The sequence below is a fragment of the Anas acuta genome, chromosome 11, assembly GCF_963932015.1.
Source record: "Anas acuta chromosome 11, bAnaAcu1.1, whole genome shotgun sequence".
NCBI classification, from domain to species: Eukaryota; Metazoa; Chordata; class Aves; order Anseriformes; family Anatidae; genus Anas; species Anas acuta.
This window is the reverse complement of record NC_088989.1, coordinates 21,349,799-21,365,977: the sequence shown is the minus strand read 5'-3', so window position 1 is coordinate 21,365,977 and position 16,179 is coordinate 21,349,799. Positions and strand designations below refer to the sequence as shown.

Here is a 16,179-nt window from a genome sequence, read left to right as displayed (position 1 = left end):
GGCTTCTGCCCGCGATGGATTGGGGGAGCCGCAGCTCCTGAAGTCCCGGACTTCTCCCCTCCCCCGGCCCCTACTCGCCTTGCAGGATCAGTTGCCCCCTAAGACAGACACACGCGTGCACAAGGGTCCCCCTCCCCCTTCCTTGGTTGTGCAGAAACTTTTTTTAAGTTGAGCTCTTTTTTTTTTTTTTTTGACTTTTTCTTTTTTCCTTTTCCTTCTGTGCGTAAAATGGAGGGAGCCAGCCCGAGGATGGCTCTGCAGCCGCGGACGCCCAGCTCCGCAGCTCCCAGCTCTTAAGCAAAGCGAAGGGGGCCAGCCGGGGGGGGGGGGGGAGCCCTGCGCCCGCTCGGCTCCGCTCGTCCCCCCTCGCCCGGTCCGCGCGGGGCCACGCAGGGTGCGCGCCGCCGGGGGCCGGGTGGGAGCTCGGGGAGCCCCGCGGCGGCACCACCTGGGCTGGTGGGACGGATTGTCGCCCGCGGCGCTTTCGCTGCTGCTTGTGAAGATTTTTTATTTGCTTCCGCGCAATCACGCCCACGGGCGCTGTGTGCGTGTGTTGGGTTGGCTTTTTTTTTTTTTTTTTTTGCTTTTATTTTTTTTTTCCTCCTTCTTCTGGTGGTGGAAAGCCCTAATTACTGCGATTGCTGATGGACCTTGGAAAGAAGGCTGCACTGGTGCCCCGCTCCGCAGTCGGACACGCTCAGCCTGCGCCGGACAGCCCGGCCGCTCCGCCGCCCCCCGCCAGCTCCGCGGTCCCCGCGCTCCCCCGGCAGCCGCCGCCGCCGTCCGCTGCCTGGGAGGGAGGATACCGCCCGGCTCCTGCGAGCCAGGATTTTACTTTTGCCTCGCCCTTTCCCCCCCTGCTCTGCTTGGATTACTTGGCTGCTCTCTCTCGGTGATCCTGCGGCGATGGAGGTGAGTCCGTGCGGGGCCGGGAGCCCCCGCACCCACGGGGGGCGCGCAGGGCGGGCGGCACCTCCGCGGGGTGCAGGGCTCCGGCCGCGGGGCGCCCCCCCCTCCATCGCGCCCCCCGAGCCACCGCCGGGAGCTCCCACCTTTGCGCGTTCACCCGCTGCACCCCGCCTGGAAAAAAGCTCCTTGATTTCCCCCCCTCCGCTTTTTTTTTATTTTTTTTATTTTTCCTTCTGTTTTTCAATTTTCCCCCCGAAGAGAAGCTGCCCGCCGCAAGGACACTTGCTGGGCTCGCTCTGCCCGCCGCGTCCCGGTGCATCTCTCTGGCAGCGGCTCCCAAGGCGAGTTAAAGACATCTTTCCAAACTTCCCAAACTTTCCCGAGGAGGATCGCTATGGAGGAGCTCAACGTCGGCGCTAATGGTGGCCTGTACCTTTAAGGAGAGCTGGCTGGGGGCCAGCGGAGGACCCGGAGTCACCCCCCTTCCTTCCCCCCCTTTTAATTTTATTCTAAATTTCTGGAGATTATCACTCTGCAGAGGGTCCCGCCTGGGTCAGAGCGGAGGAGCGAGGCTCCTCGGGTCCCCTCGGCGCTGCGAGGACTCCATGTTGGAAAGCCTGTTGGCTTTTTGTTGTTTGTTTGTTTTTAATTGTCGGTTGGATGCTAAATCGGTTGCGCTCGGAGGGTCACGGAGAGTTCAGCGGGGCCGGGAAACGAGGCTCCGACCCGGGCCGGAGGTGCGCGGTGGGCCCCGGGGAGCCACGGCCGGGAGCCGGGCTGGGAGCCGGGGGCTTCCCCGCGGAGCCGGCCCGCGGTTTACAGCCCCCCGGAGCCGGGGCTCTGGATGCCGCCTTCCCGCAGGTAGTGCTCCCAGAAAACCAGATGCCTTCGCAGGCTTTCCAGACACCCCGTGTAAAACAGGATCACAGGCGAGCCCGCGGCTGCAGGATCTGTAAAAGCCTCCCTTTTCATCTCAGCAAAGAGCAAGGGCTCCGCATGGGGTGCATTAAATACCCAAAACCAATCTCGGCGGCCCTACAAAGTTGCAAACGGTGCCTCACGCTCCTGATAGCCAGTACTGCCGGCGAATTCCCCTCCCCAAGTTGGTTTTTTTTTTTTTTTTTTTTTTTTTGACGGCAGCTTGTCAGCCGGAGGGGCCGGGCCCCCGGGCGCAGGTGACTTCCCCCGCCTGGCCTCGCCGCCTCGGGAGGACGAGGAGGACGACAGCGGCCCCTCTGCGGGCCGGGAGGTGCCGTCGGAGGGGCAGCAGCCTCCCGGCCCCGACGCCTCCCGGGGCTCCGGCGGTCGAGGCCGCCCCCTGTTGGGAGCGGGGTGCCAGGGCTCCCCTGGGGCTGCCGGGCCGGGGCTGGCGGCTCGGGGCTGCGGCAGGGCCCAAGGGGACACCCGCCTCCCTTAGAAGGGGAGGGCCGAGGCAGCGAGGCTTTGACCCCAACGTCCCGGCCCCGCTGCTCCCCGCAGGCACCGACCTGGGGGTCTCCGAACCATGGTACTTCTGTGGTGTTAGCTGCAAAGCTCCTGGTTCAAAAACAGCAAAGCAAACCGAGAAAACCCCCAAAGCACCACCACACCTTGGCGTTTGGGTGCCGCAGCGAGCTCCAGCCACACCTTGCCCAGCCTCGGCTCTCGCACTTCTCCCGGCACCGCCGGGCTCCTGCTGCCGGACCCTGGGCCCTGCCGCGGGGACCGAGGAGCTGGCCCGCCTCCTCCTCTCCCCTCCCGGACTGTGCAGCTCCCTCAGGGGGCGGCCAGGGCCGACGAGGCTTCGCCTAGGGGTACGCGTGCTGCCGGCTGCCCTTCCCCACGCATGTTCGGGCAGGTTCCGTGGCAGCCCCAGTCTTCTCCTCCAGACCCTTCGCAAACAGAAAGAACTTAGAATTAAGAACACCTTGGATTCGGCATTAAGGACTTTTTGAGAATGAATAGGGAGCCCCCAAGTGTCGAAATGTCTTTTTTTTTTTTTTTTCCCCTCACTTCCAAGGGGAGGAAAAAAAAAAAAAAAAAAAACCTGAAACTGAATGGCACTGGTTAGTGAGTTAAAGAGTCCCGTTAGTGAGTAAAGAGTCCTCGTTAAAGAGTCTCTCGCAGGCGGAGATCGCAGGACCTGTCGGGGGAAGCGTTTGGCTCCCCAGCCGGCCTCCTGCTTGCCGTGGGGCCACCGCTTGGGGCTCTTGCGCTCCCCTCCTCCCCCCCCCGGCCAGCGCCGACCCCGACCGGTCCGGGTGCTGCCGTCGGGGCTGTCACCGCGGCTCCAGCGTCGAGCGGGGGCTGCGGGGACCGGCTTCCCCCGTCCCGCTCGGATGCTGACTCCGGAGCGGGGAGCAATGGGGTAATGCCCGGTACTCGGGCAGCGGGGGGAGCAGGGACGGGACCCCCGGAACCCCCCGTGGCTCCGTCTCGTCCCGGACAGGGTGCGGCGGGCGGTGGGGCAAGGGCCAGGCGGCGCGGGTCGCCGTGCGGCCGCCCCGGGAAGGCGGTGTCCGGGCTTGGGGGGGCGTGGGTGGGTTCTGCCGGGGGTGGGGGGCCGGGGGTGGGTTCTGCCCGCTGGAGCGGCAGCCGCGACCTGCCCGCGTCTGGCACCGAAACCGCGGCGGGGAGAAGGGCGGGCGAGTCAGCGTCAAGTTAAAAGGGGCCCGGATACTTCCGTTGTTTAAACTTGAATGCTTGAAAATGGTCTGAGAAGCAATAAACAATCTGATCCTTTTTCTCCCCCCTCTAGAAATCCACTGCAGTATTAATTCAAGGAGGTGCTTTGGGGACAGTTGGCAGTACAATGGCTTCTCAGTACCTCATAGTGGCTCTGGCCATTTTCTCCTCTTTTACCCAGGTTGTAATAGAAGCCAGCTCTTGGTGGTAAGCATCTCGTATTGACTTGATTTTAAAAGGGGGAGTCAAGTTTTGCTTGATTAAATGTCTATTTACTTCATATGTGCTTTGTTTCTGGGGGACCAGCACATGAAGGAGTCAGCAGGGGAGTCGTGTTTTAGCTGTAATATGTTGTGTAGTAAAATCAATGTGTTCCTGGAGCAAGCAGAATTGTGTAGGATCTCGTGTTGTAAAACTCAGTTTTTAGAATGGTTTAAAGTAGATTCTCTTTGGGTTTGACCATCTTTAAATTTCTAGAATTGCATTCTTTTAAAGGAGTCATTTCAACTCCTGTAGATTAGTTTTTTTGTTTGTTTGTTTTTTGTTTTTTAATATAAAAAAGAAAATATGGAATTACCACTGAAAACCTCTATTAGATTAAAATTTAGGTTTGAAGTTTTCCAATAAGCTTACCGCTTAAATGCCTATACATATATTTTGTTACCAAAAAAGTACATTTTTGTTTCTGTTTTGCCAAATTATCTGTTTCTCTACAGTGTACGATGTGGGGAGTTCTTGAAATAAGTGTTTCTCTGCTGTTTCAATTGATCCTGTTGAGATTAATGGCCACTTTCTAACTGAAATATTGCGTGAAAAGTACTTTAAGAATTAAGAAAACAAAGTTGATTTTGTTTATGATGTTTATACTTGCCTCTGTTTTTCTGTGGCATTTGGAAGAAGCTGGAAGCAGTCTATAGCAAGTTTCCAACTTCTAGCATGTTAAAGGTTTCCCTGTTTGTTTACGATAGAACAGATTGAAAATCCAGATCTAAATCTAAAATGTGTGTTGATATAGAGTGGGTATGGGGGGCTTTTTTTGTTTTTGCTCTATGTATTTTCTGTCCTTGCTGTTGTTTGTGGCTTCTGTTATTTTTACTACGTCCATTTGAGCTAGAGAAAGATTGCCTAGTGCAAGTCTCAAGTCTGTGTTGTACTTCAGTCCCTAATGTATGGTGATAACCGTATGGATGGGATATAATAACTTCTGTGCTATCTTTAAAATGTTTCATATTTTTCTTGTTTTGTTTATTTTTTTCTCCATCTTCATAGCAAAAACAGGAGGTTTAACGCTTATATACAATGCAGTTCTGTTTGGGATTTATACACTTTTTTTTTTTGTCTTCTCTTTATTAATAGAAATCTTTCTTTATGCAGGTCTTTAGGGATGAACCCTATGAACCCCATGAACCCTGTTCAGATGTCAGAGGTATACATAATAGGAGCCCAGCCACTGTGTAGCCAGCTAGCAGGGCTTTCCCAAGGACAGAAGAAACTCTGCCAGTTGTATCAGGACCACATGCAGTTCATTGGAGAGGGTGCGAAGACCGGCATTAAGGAATGCCAATATCAGTTCAGACATAGAAGATGGAATTGCAGCACTGTGGACAACAACTCTGTTTTTGGCAGAGTCATGCAGATAGGTAGGAAGCAACATCTTTATGATTAAACTCTTGTCTAAGGATATGTATGGCACATAATGTTCTGCACTTGAAGCTCTTGCCAGGTTCTTACTGCATACTGTATACAATCAAGTGTTTTTAAAAGTTGGCAAAGGAGTTGAATTATTTTTAGCTGGAGGTGATTTCCCACCACTGTCCAGCCATGTCTGTTGGAAAACAAAGTAGGAATATACATCTGCATATGGGAATACACTAGAAAGGAAAATGTGTCCCTGGCATCTCCTTTTAGAAAACCTGAGACAAAATAAAGGCAATCTAAGAGAATTAAAAACAGCAGCGTCTTGTAAAATTAAAGATGTCCCTGTCTAGTTCCAAAGTTAGCAGCTGCATAATAAATTGCTCTTGGTCTGGAAGTTAACTGAAAATTGCTGCTCTGTCTGTTAGTGTTTATAGGCAATTCCTTCTTGCTTATTTACAGGTATGGTAACTTTTTCTATTTCTGAGGAAGCTGGGTTTGCGTTAAAAATAGCATGTCAGGGTAATCTCTATGAAATCAGTTCTATCAGGGCAAAACATGTGATTGTCCTTGCAACTTGCATTTGATGTAATCATGTAGCTGGTAGGAGAGACAAATTCCTGTTTAACATCTTATCGCAATTTGGTGGGCACCCAATCCTTTCCCTGTCAGGTTGAAATGTGCTTCTCCAGTGTTCACGTGCTGCCTGCTTTTCCTATCATTTAAGGACCTTGTATTTTAAAGTCCTTGGCAGAATTTTAACTAGTGCTACTGAACTGGGTCCATGGCGAAACCTTCCTATGACTTTCCCAGGTTGGATTGCTAATACTGTGGAAGCAACTGGAAAAGCTTTGTTTCTCTCTGTGACAGTTTTGAACTTCTTTGTTAGTGATCAGTGACTGACAAACTCAGCATTGCTTTTTACCTGGAGGTCTAAAGAAAATTTTTTATTTCAGCTTTTTTTTTTTTTTTTTTTTTTTTTTTTCTGGCCTGCTTTACAAAGGAGGGTTTTAAAATCAAATCCAAGCTAGGTTTATCAGTAAATGCATGAACTCCAGTAAAACTTGAAGGAATACCATCAATTCATATTTGTTCTCAGTGTTTGTAAAAAGGAGTTTGTTTTTATTTGTCTGACAATCTCCAAATAAAATCTATTGCATAAAAGTATCTAATTGAAACAGCTGGTTTCAGACAAACAATCTTCCTTAGGCTTTTTCCAAGCACAGTATTAACATCCCTCTGTAGAGTTTACTTTTTGCCCTACGTCTACTAGCATATGAAACATAAAAGAAAACTCTTTCTGTAGACCTTTCTATTCTAATAATCTAACAAATTCCAGCAAAATAATCTGTTTGAAATCTGTGCCTTCACCTTTCATCCCTTATTTATTATTCAAGCAAGTGAAAATTAGCTCGAGGGTACTACTGGTATGAAGAAATGTACAGGATCAGGCCCGTGAGTTGTGGTGTCTGTCTCCAGAATAGAAGTTTCTGCCCTCCCCAAGTATGACTGATCTATTTAAAGTTGGTTTCTTTCAAGTTAAATAACTTTGCCGCACCCTTCTCCTGAATATGACTGCGTTAGCTGATGTCTACACAGCAATTTATCATGTAATTAAGCCACTTATTCTAATTGCAGATGGAAGCAAGGTTAATAGCCATATTAAAGAGTTAAAGTTCCTAAAGAGTGGATTCATTGAGAACGAGAAAGGTGTTGTCTGTACCAGTTGTATTATTCCATGCTGACCTTTCAGTAATGACCAGCTGCTTTTCTTCTGAATGGAAGGAAAAATGAGTACTTTTAGAGCCTGATCCAATTTAACTTCAGCCTGCCTTATGCTGACTTGTCGAAGGCTGTCAGCATTTCCTTACTCTCACCAATGTGAGAAGATTGTAGCCGAGGACTGAATGTGCATAGTTTGGGAGGATTTTGTCATCCGAGCTAACGCCTCTTGCTGGTAGTGCACAGAAGAGTGCCTAAGCAAAGCACTGACTGACAGCCCAGTAATTACTGCAGCACATAAATGGACAGTCTTTCTTCCAGGATTTATCTGGCAAAGTTAGCTAAAGCTGTACAAATAAACCCAGCACTGGGTTTGGAATCTTGCTCTGTGGCTTATTGAACTGCAGAGTTTCAGGGCTTTTGTTCTTTGCTGATGGTTCCCAGGTCAGGCTGTGGTCCTCACTGCCTTCCCTGCCTTGCGCCATCTCCTGGCTCTGTGGCAGGCCCGGAGCTGGCAGCGCTTGGGCTTTCAAACAGCAAAGTGCTAACGTGAAGTAAAAATAACTGGATCCTCCTCCAGCAGCTTGCTGGAGTTGGGGTCCAGGCTATTCATGCCTGCTGCATGATGCTGAATGCTCTTAAAATACAGAACAAAGAACATTTTGTATCTTATGTTCAGGTATAAAAAAAAAAAGTTATGTTATTGCAGAACTATTCATATCAAGTGTAAGGCTCAGCTCCTTGCTCTGTGGGTGGCTTCCTACTTCCTATGGATGTTGAACAGCTCCATTTCTATGTTTTGTATATGGGAGAGAAGGGACTTAAACGTGTTTGGAACGTATGTTTCCTTGCCATGGCTACAATGGAGGGAAATGCTGGGCTGTGGGAAAAGACAGATCAGACAGTGAAGGAAAGCACAGTTGTGCCTAAAGACTTTACATTTTCTATTATTTATTTATTTTTGAGTGACTTGTCCATGTGGAACCATCACCCTTCATTCATTGCTGGGGTCGATGACTTCAGGCAGTGATGACTTGCAGCCTGTGGGGGCTTGATGTCTGCTTCAGCGCTTAATGTTATTTTATAATTTGCTTAAATGCTCATGGAAGGACCCCGGGGGGCAACTCTCTTTTCTGTACCCCAGCATTTTCTTCTCTGTCCCACTAAGAACAAGTTCTTTAAAATACACTCTGAGATAATAATTCATATTAATAATACTAAAAAAAAAAAAAGTTAGCTTTATGGTTTAAATCCTGCAATAAACAGCATAGTTAACCATGTGAAAGCACAAGCTAACTAAACATGAAAAAGAATAAAATGGAATGGCAGAGGCGAGTACTGTGGTCCGAAGCAGACCACGTTTCTTTCCTCTAAATCTAGTGGAAATTTTGCTTAAGGAATTAATCCAGAAATGTGTGTTACAGAACAAATGGGAACATTAAAATCTGTATGAGGTTCCCTCCGCTATAGTTTGCACTGACTTATGCCTTGCATTTAAAGCATAAAGCCAAGTCTTTTTAACCAAAAAGGCTGCTCGTGTAACCCTTTATATCCGTAATTCTTGTAAGTACTTCCTCAAGCAGGTGTCAGGGAGAATGGAGCATTGTAAGCAGGGGGCAAAGTGCTTCTCATCTTCCTTAAATGTGATCTTTCCCAACATGAGACTTCTGATCTTTCCCATTTAAAAACAGCATCTATTACTAGAATTAATCCAGTGGATGACAGCTGTTATATTAACAAAGCTGCTCTGAGTGTAGTGTCATCTTGATGTTAAATATGGACCAGACTGTGAATTATGTTCTAAAAGTGTTCAAAACCTCCTATTAGATTTGGCCTGTTATGGTAGGCCTTGCACAAACAGCTTCTGCCTCAAAATATCATTGCCTAAATACATAGGATATGTCCAAAATGCGGCCTCTTAGAGCCCTAATTTTATGAAGGGCCATGCTGTTCCCTGAGAAACTTGTAAAATCAAGATTGGAAATTAGCTTGATCTATTGATGAGAGTAAGGATTAGGAATAGAATTTAACTCACATAAATTGAAAATAACAAGATTATAGTTAGTCTAGTTCTATTCTTAGTCATTCTGGGAATCTTTATTGGAAAAGACCCAGTGGGATGCTGTATCTTAAGATGAAAAGCAAACTGCAAGTGGGATCTCTGGTACAAGTTTTGCAGGGTGTTGTTTTTTGTTGTTGTTTATTTGTTATTTTGGTTTGTTTTTGAAAGCCCTTCTACTTTCATTCAAAACTTGTGGCATTCTTGGAAAAGAGGGAAATTCAGGCTCTATGTAAAGGTGTTTTTAGATACCATCGAGAGGGTGCTACTTAACCAAGTCTTGCATTGTTGTGATTGTAACTTTTTCTTCCTCAAGTTTGAAAGTTGGGGTTTTAAAGGCGTTTAAGGGCACCAGATACAGAATAAAACTTTCAAGGCCTGCTTGTGCCATGGGTTTTTTCTTCTCTGTAATTGGTAGAAACAATTGTCCATAGATTCGCCTACCTGCCACATCGACAGGAGCTGGAGTGCTGGGCACTGAGCAGCTCATGTTGTTTGTTAGGTTTGTTAGCCTCCTAGAGAAGTGGCTTGTCTGCAGAATGAGAAGTAACATGTAATTCTGCTGTGCATTTCTTTTGATATCAGGTGGCTTTGTAAAATGCTATAACTTTACATAAATAGGACCAAGGGGGAGAAGTGCATAAATCATCTTTGAGAAGTAGTAATTTAAGAACCAGACCTTTTAAAAGTTGTGTTTACCATCTCTCTTTTCTGAAGGGCAGTGAGCCTGCTTCCCTCCTCTCCTCTCCCCTCCCCACCCCAGCAGGCAGGGCTGCTATGGCCCGGCTGGTGGCTTGCTTGGGGTCACTGCCCTGCCACATCCTTCCTCCCAGCTCCATGTCTTTCCCAGTACCAATGAGACGCAACTGCTCTTCATAAATACCTCATGTGCTCCTGTGGGATTGAGGGTGGGGTTCATTTGGTGGGGTTGTTTTTGGAGTAGAGATTTTTGGAGGAGCACTGTTCAGGGTTACTCTGCCCTTCAGTAGGAGAATGAGTTTTGGAGGCTCCTGGAGGGCTCGGTCCCCTGGGTGGGCTGGGGTGGTGGATGAAGGTCCTCCCGTAATACTGTTCATCTTTCTGTGCAGGCAGCCGGGAGACAGCGTTCACCTACGCGGTAAGCGCGGCTGGGGTGGTCAATGCCATGAGCCGCGCCTGCAGGGAGGGCGAGCTCTCCTCCTGTGGCTGCAGCCGGGCTGCGCGGCCCAAGGACCTGCCTCGGGACTGGCTGTGGGGTGGCTGTGGGGACAACATCGAGTATGGATACCGCTTCGCCAAGGAGTTCGTTGATGCCCGGGAGCGGGAGAGAGTTTACCAGAGAGGATCCTACGAGAGTGCCCGGATCATGATGAACCTGCACAACAACGAGGCTGGGAGGAGAGTAAGTCCCTCTGCCCCCACACATCCCTCCCTTTGGAGAAAGCCTGTGAGGTCATCTGCCACCAAGCTTGTCTCCATTTTGATAGGCAAGACAAGAAAATAGAAAACACAGGTATAGGTGGGTGAAGAGCGTATGGATTTGTGTTGCTCTTGGTTGCCTTTCCCATGGAAGGACTGGGACTGGAGTGGGTTGTGTTTTCCTCCATGCTAGTTCAGTAGAACTGCCTAGCACGCTGCACGTTTTCTGCACAATTTTATTAGTTTGTGTTTCCAGCTGGCACCGTGTGTGCTAGAGGGAAGAGAGATACACTGAGCTTCACTGTCTGGAATAGTGCTGTAGGATTGTTCCCACTTTTTTTTTTTTTTTCCTGCTTTAAGAGGATGCGAAAAGCTCCTCCATATTATTAGAAAACATCATCTTCTATAGTTAAACATGTCTCTATGGTTTCTTTAATCTGAAGAATGCCTTAAATGAAGGGGTGTAAACTTTTATTTTTTTTTAATAGTCTGAATATGAAGAGCCAAAATCATTATTTTGCTAGAGCTTGACATGCCAGAAATAGTCGGCTGGAGACTTTACACTTGTGTTTTAAGGTGAAGAAGGATGAAAGATAATTAAAAATTAAAAGTATTTAAATGTGAAAGGAAGATGTCTGAAAGCAGTGGACAGGCCAATTTACCATTAGTGAGAAGAAAAACGACACTTTCGCGGTTGCGTATGGAGACTAGCAGCTTTTTCCTTCCTCAGCCTCATCTTTGCAGTGCCATTTGGCAGTGCTGAGACTTTCTGTAACTGCTGGGTGGAAGTTGACTACAGTATCATCTAATGTGTCAGACCCAAGGATTTTTGGGGCACTGTCAATACTGATTCTCATTTCTATTTGTACAGGGCAAATGAGTGATATTTCCCTGCCAAAGCTTTGTAAAGAGGATATTGCTGTGTTGCTCTGTCTTCCACCCATAGGTGTTTGGGGTTTTCTTCTTGGATGAAGTCTCTATTGCAGAGCAGTATTTGGGATAGGAGGAGAATACTGAGCCAAGAGTAGACAACCAGCTGCAGCTGAGCCAGGAACAAGAGGAACCTTAACTCTTTCCCTAATTGAAGCCTCAAGCTGAGATCAATAGAGAGAGTAACTCAGATAGGAAAATAAAGGGATGTTTTACATTTCTCAATGAAACAGCAAAATCCTTTGCTGGCGTCAGAGCAAATTCCTAAAATTTGAATGCAGCATGACTGATGCTGCTGTCTGGTCTGTGTGTGCGCTGCTATGGCTGTTTGTGCGGTGGGGAGAGGCTGGCAAAAACTCTCCTCTCTCCCTTGCCCCCTTGTCTGGGTTAACAAGGGTGCGTGGGGTGAGCTTGCGCTCTGCCCTCCTGCTGTATTGCAGGAGGGAGGAGGATGCTAGGAGAAGGGGGAAGGGGATAGAGAAATGAGGGGCATAAATGCTGTCACAGTTATGCTAATCTTTCACCATCTTTTCTCCTTTCTCGCCCTGCCTTTTCCAGACTGTGTACAACCTGGCTGACGTGGCCTGTAAATGCCATGGTGTCTCAGGCTCCTGTAGCCTGAAGACCTGTTGGCTGCAGCTTGCCGATTTCCGCAAGGTAGGCGATGCCCTGAAGGAGAAATACGATAGTGCTGCTGCCATGAAACTCAACAGCCGGGGCAAGCTAGTGCAGGTGAACAGCCGCTTCAACGCACCCACTATCCATGACCTTGTCTATATCGATCCCAGTCCCGACTACTGTGTGCGCAACGAGAGCACCGGGTCCCTGGGTACCCAGGGCCGCCTTTGCAATAAGACCTCGGAGGGCATGGATGGCTGTGAACTCATGTGCTGTGGCCGGGGGTACGACCAGTTCAAGACGGTACAGCGAGAGCGCTGCCATTGCAAGTTCCACTGGTGCTGCTACGTTAAATGCAAGTTGTGCACAGAGATTGTGGACCAGTTTGTGTGCAAATAGGAGACGGACGAGGTAGGAGGAACTGTGGCCACCTGCCCGCAAGGGGTGCAGGCCCCTCTCACCTTCCAGAGGACTATCTCCACTTTATTTATAGAGTCCCATGAATTGTTGTCTTCTTCTAAGGAAAAGGAAAAAAAAAAAAAAAAAAAAAAAAAGGGCAGGGGGAAGGAAAAATTTAAAAAAAAAAAAAAAAAAAGAAAAAAAAAAAGAAATGCAAAGGTTGCAAAGAGTGCCTGGAACCCTCTCTGTATCCATCCCAGAACTGTGTGTGGCTTATGTTTTTGACAATAATGGGGGAGAACCTGAGGATATTTATTTTACAAAGTGAAGCAAAAAAGTTGACTTTTCTTTAAAATTATAGAGTAGTTTGAGGGGAAAATCCAACATATCCCAATTTAGTCCCATGGGATATAATACATGTGCAGTAGGCAGAGCAACCATGTAATGTGCTTGGGATGTTAGAACAATCCTTATGGATGTGAGGAACATACAGACCTGTCCATTCAGACACTAGTAGTTATCAAAAATAAGGTATATAGAGCTGTTCAGTACAATCAGGGCTCTGTAAATAAGGAGTGGTATATTTATCATGAAGTGCAGTCAGTTGCATATCTGAATGTGCCCACTTAAGTATGTGATGTCATTGGAGGGTAAAGAGCAAAGGATCATAAAGGCTTCAACTGCGCTATTCTTGACTCACTGAATTTGGCTCCAGAACCTACTGAGACCAAAAAACCAAAAAGACACAAAAAGTCTGCCTTGATGAATAGCATAAATACTCCACAAGGGAGAATTTGACCTTATTAGCTAATTCTGGCATTCGAGTATCTCATCTCACAGAGCAGTATATCAAGAGCCAACAAGGTGCCGGTTGTGTGGGGCACTGCAGCCTGGTGGGAGGGTGGCTGTGTGCTTGCAGGCAGTGAAGATGCAAGCTTGCAAAGTTGCAGTCTCCTAGCCTGGAAAGCCCTTTGAAAACAGAATTCCCCAAATTTGAAAATGCCTAAAAAATGGTGTAATAGCCATCTATCTTTCGAAACACAGCTTGACAAATAACTTCTCTAATTTTATGAGAGAAAATAAATCATTAGATATTCACTCTTGGAATGATTGATTTTTATTATTTTTTTTTTTGCAGATTTTGGGAACGCTTTCACTTAAAGAGACAATAGTTTCATACTGTAATAACATTAACCGGCTATTATAGTTCAATGAAATGTTGCAACAATACCAAATTTATCATCCTATGTCTTTAATACACATGCTTTAGATAATATATTGCAGATATATACTACAACTGTTCAGACTATACACGAACAGTTACATATATATGGGAAAACTGGTCTGCTGGTGTCTGATATTTCAAAGCTTTTTGTACATATATATTTTAATGATTTAAGAAATAATAAAACTTCTAAATTACAGGGGCAGTTCATCCCCCATTTTCTTTTCCAGATCTCTTCAGGCTTGTCAATGAATCTAACTTTTTTTTTTTTTAATTATTATTATTATTAAGAGCCTTTATAATTTGAAAATTTTAAGGATTATCATGAAGAATCACAGAAGTAAGCCTTTTCCCAGCTTCAGCATTTTCTTGGGCTGTTGTTAGAGGCAGCACCTCGCACTTGCATTAATACTGGTCTGGAGATACTCCCATTCCACATACACTGTAGGGGCATCATTAGTTACTGAAAGGAGACAAAACTCCAAAATGTGCTGCATTTGGTCCTTGGTTTTTAGTTTTTGAAATGGGAATTATTTGTTGAACAATGTGTATTTACACATGATTTCCTTATTGGTTCAGAGGCCTCCTTCCAGCTCAGTTCCATCCAACAAGTTCAAGAAATTGGTATTGCAAATACCAAGTAAGGAAAATCTTTCACTTTAGCCTAGTTGTACTAAAGCCTTAACTTTTCATAAGCCTATAAGCTGTATCGTTAAGTTCATCTTGATCATTTATCAGTTTCTTAAATGGCGCTTTATTGCTCTTAATTTATTGTACAAGGACATATTTACCCCTCATCTTCAGATGTTTGCAAAGAATATCTTTAAGATAAATAAAGCACTAATTCATTGAATATGTCACTTTTGGTTTTTATTATACGAAAACCATGATCATTTTTTTCATTTACTGAATTACTTCTCTCTTGTTCCTTTTTAGTGACTTTTATCTGAGCAGAACTGAATCTCATGATCCTAGCTATTAAAACACTATTTAATGTAAAATATTTTACTTGTCATTCAGATATGTAAATCTTCTATGTCCTTTCCTCTGTTCTGTACATTTAATGTACATATTTCTGTCTTGCGTGATTTGTATATTTCACTGGTATTTTTTTTAAAGAAAGGATTATGCCATAATGGAAGATAGACTATAAAATAAAACATTGGTTGTATATTGGGAAGTGGTTTTAATTATCTTTCAGAGAAGGATTTGTTAAAACAATGAACAGAGTTGATTTTTAAATTTACTACATGGTAAAACAGGGAAGTGATTGCCAAACATATAAAGTACATCTCAAAAATTTATTTCTGTATTAAGAAGGAATACAGATGTAAATACTTTTTAAGTAGAGGGGAAGAAAAAAAAAAAAAAAAAACAACAAAAAAAAATCCCAGCCCAAATCCCTGTGAATGTGAACTAGAAAGCATTTTAGGAATGGGTTAAGGGATTTGTTGGCAGTTGGTGGGGACTGGGGTTAATGCTGCTTATGTGTAAATGGCTTCCAGGGCTTGCTGTAGCAACTCTGGGGCATCGTGATCTGATGCTGCAGACACCTTCTTCACGTAATCCCGGTGGTGGCTGCAGGATCCTCCTGTGGTTTCCAAGACGAATATTTCAGGACTGGGTTTTGTCCGGTTTGGGCTGTGTGCGTGGTTTCTGGGGGTGAGGTTCCCCCAGCCTGATGCACAGAGGCTGACAGAGGGGAAGCTCACTCGTTTGTCCTCAGACTTCTTGCTCAGAAATGGAGTGTGTGGGCAGAAAGCAGCAAGTCCCTAAAAAATTCAAAGTATTGGTAGCAAGGAAGTAAAACAGAAAACTAAAATTAATATTAAAAACCAAGCCTTCTGTTCTGAGATTGATTTTTTCTTTGAAGTGATTTCCTAAATAAATCTGTATTTATTTATTCTTTCTGCTGTAGAGAGCATCTTGAATTAGTGGCCTTTTCTACCACTTTTCTGCTGCTTTTCTTCATTTTCTCTATCTCTTTTTCCTTTTCCTCTTTTCCTTTTTTTTTTCTCTCTCTCTCTCAAGGATAACCTTCTAACATATCGAAGCTCCTTCTGGCTGCCAAGAATGTATTATCCCACAAACCAGTAGACCAACATCGTGTGTTTAAAATAGCTATTCTGGGCAAATGCAACGTTCTGTGGTCCTATTACGGACATCTGGTTCAGTTTTCCTTCACTTGTATATTGACCAGTATTCCTTATTGCAAAAACACAGCCCCTATTTAGGAAAGTCAGCATTTTTTTTGGACTGGATTGTACATGCATTCAAGCTCTTCCCAATAACAGAAAAGTTACCAAAAATTTCTTTATTGGCAGAAGTAAATATCTGTATGCAAAATAGTCACTATGGGCTCAGATACAAGAAAATTGTTTTTAATTTGCAGCAAAGTTCATCTGTTTAATTTTGTTACACATGCTGTTACCCCTGGTTTTGAATCTTGTATTTTTAGTGATCTTCTCAAACCTCTGTGTCCAGTTATGGATTTGCCAATACCAATACTCACCCTGTCTTTGCAAAATGTTGAAGCTACAGGTGTTAGCAGGAAGAAAACCAGGGACAGGGAGTGAACATGAAGAAGTGAACGGCAGCCTCGAGTCAGGCACCACACGCA

The 16,179-nt window shown here is 45.7% G+C and overlaps 1 protein-coding gene across 2 annotated transcripts; it reads left to right on the top strand.

Moving 5' to 3' along the window:
• Window positions 1-18: 18 nt before the first annotated feature.
• Window positions 19-14,412, top strand: WNT5A (Wnt family member 5A). 2 transcript variants are annotated; one of them, XM_068694298.1, is made up of 5 exons: window positions 19-912; window positions 3,647-3,780; window positions 4,948-5,213; window positions 10,078-10,370; window positions 11,876-14,412. In XM_068694298.1, exons 1-5 carry the CDS (start codon window positions 907-909, stop codon window positions 12,332-12,334), a joined length of 1,158 nt encoding a protein of 385 aa, XP_068550399.1. In that variant the 5' UTR covers window positions 19-906; the 3' UTR covers window positions 12,335-14,412. The 2 variants fall into 2 exon arrangements, with proteins under 2 accessions (XP_068550399.1, XP_068550400.1); XM_068694299.1 differs by lacking the exon at window positions 19-912 and adding an exon at window positions 3,127-3,256.
• The last annotated feature ends 1,767 nt before the right edge of the window (window positions 14,413-16,179 follow it).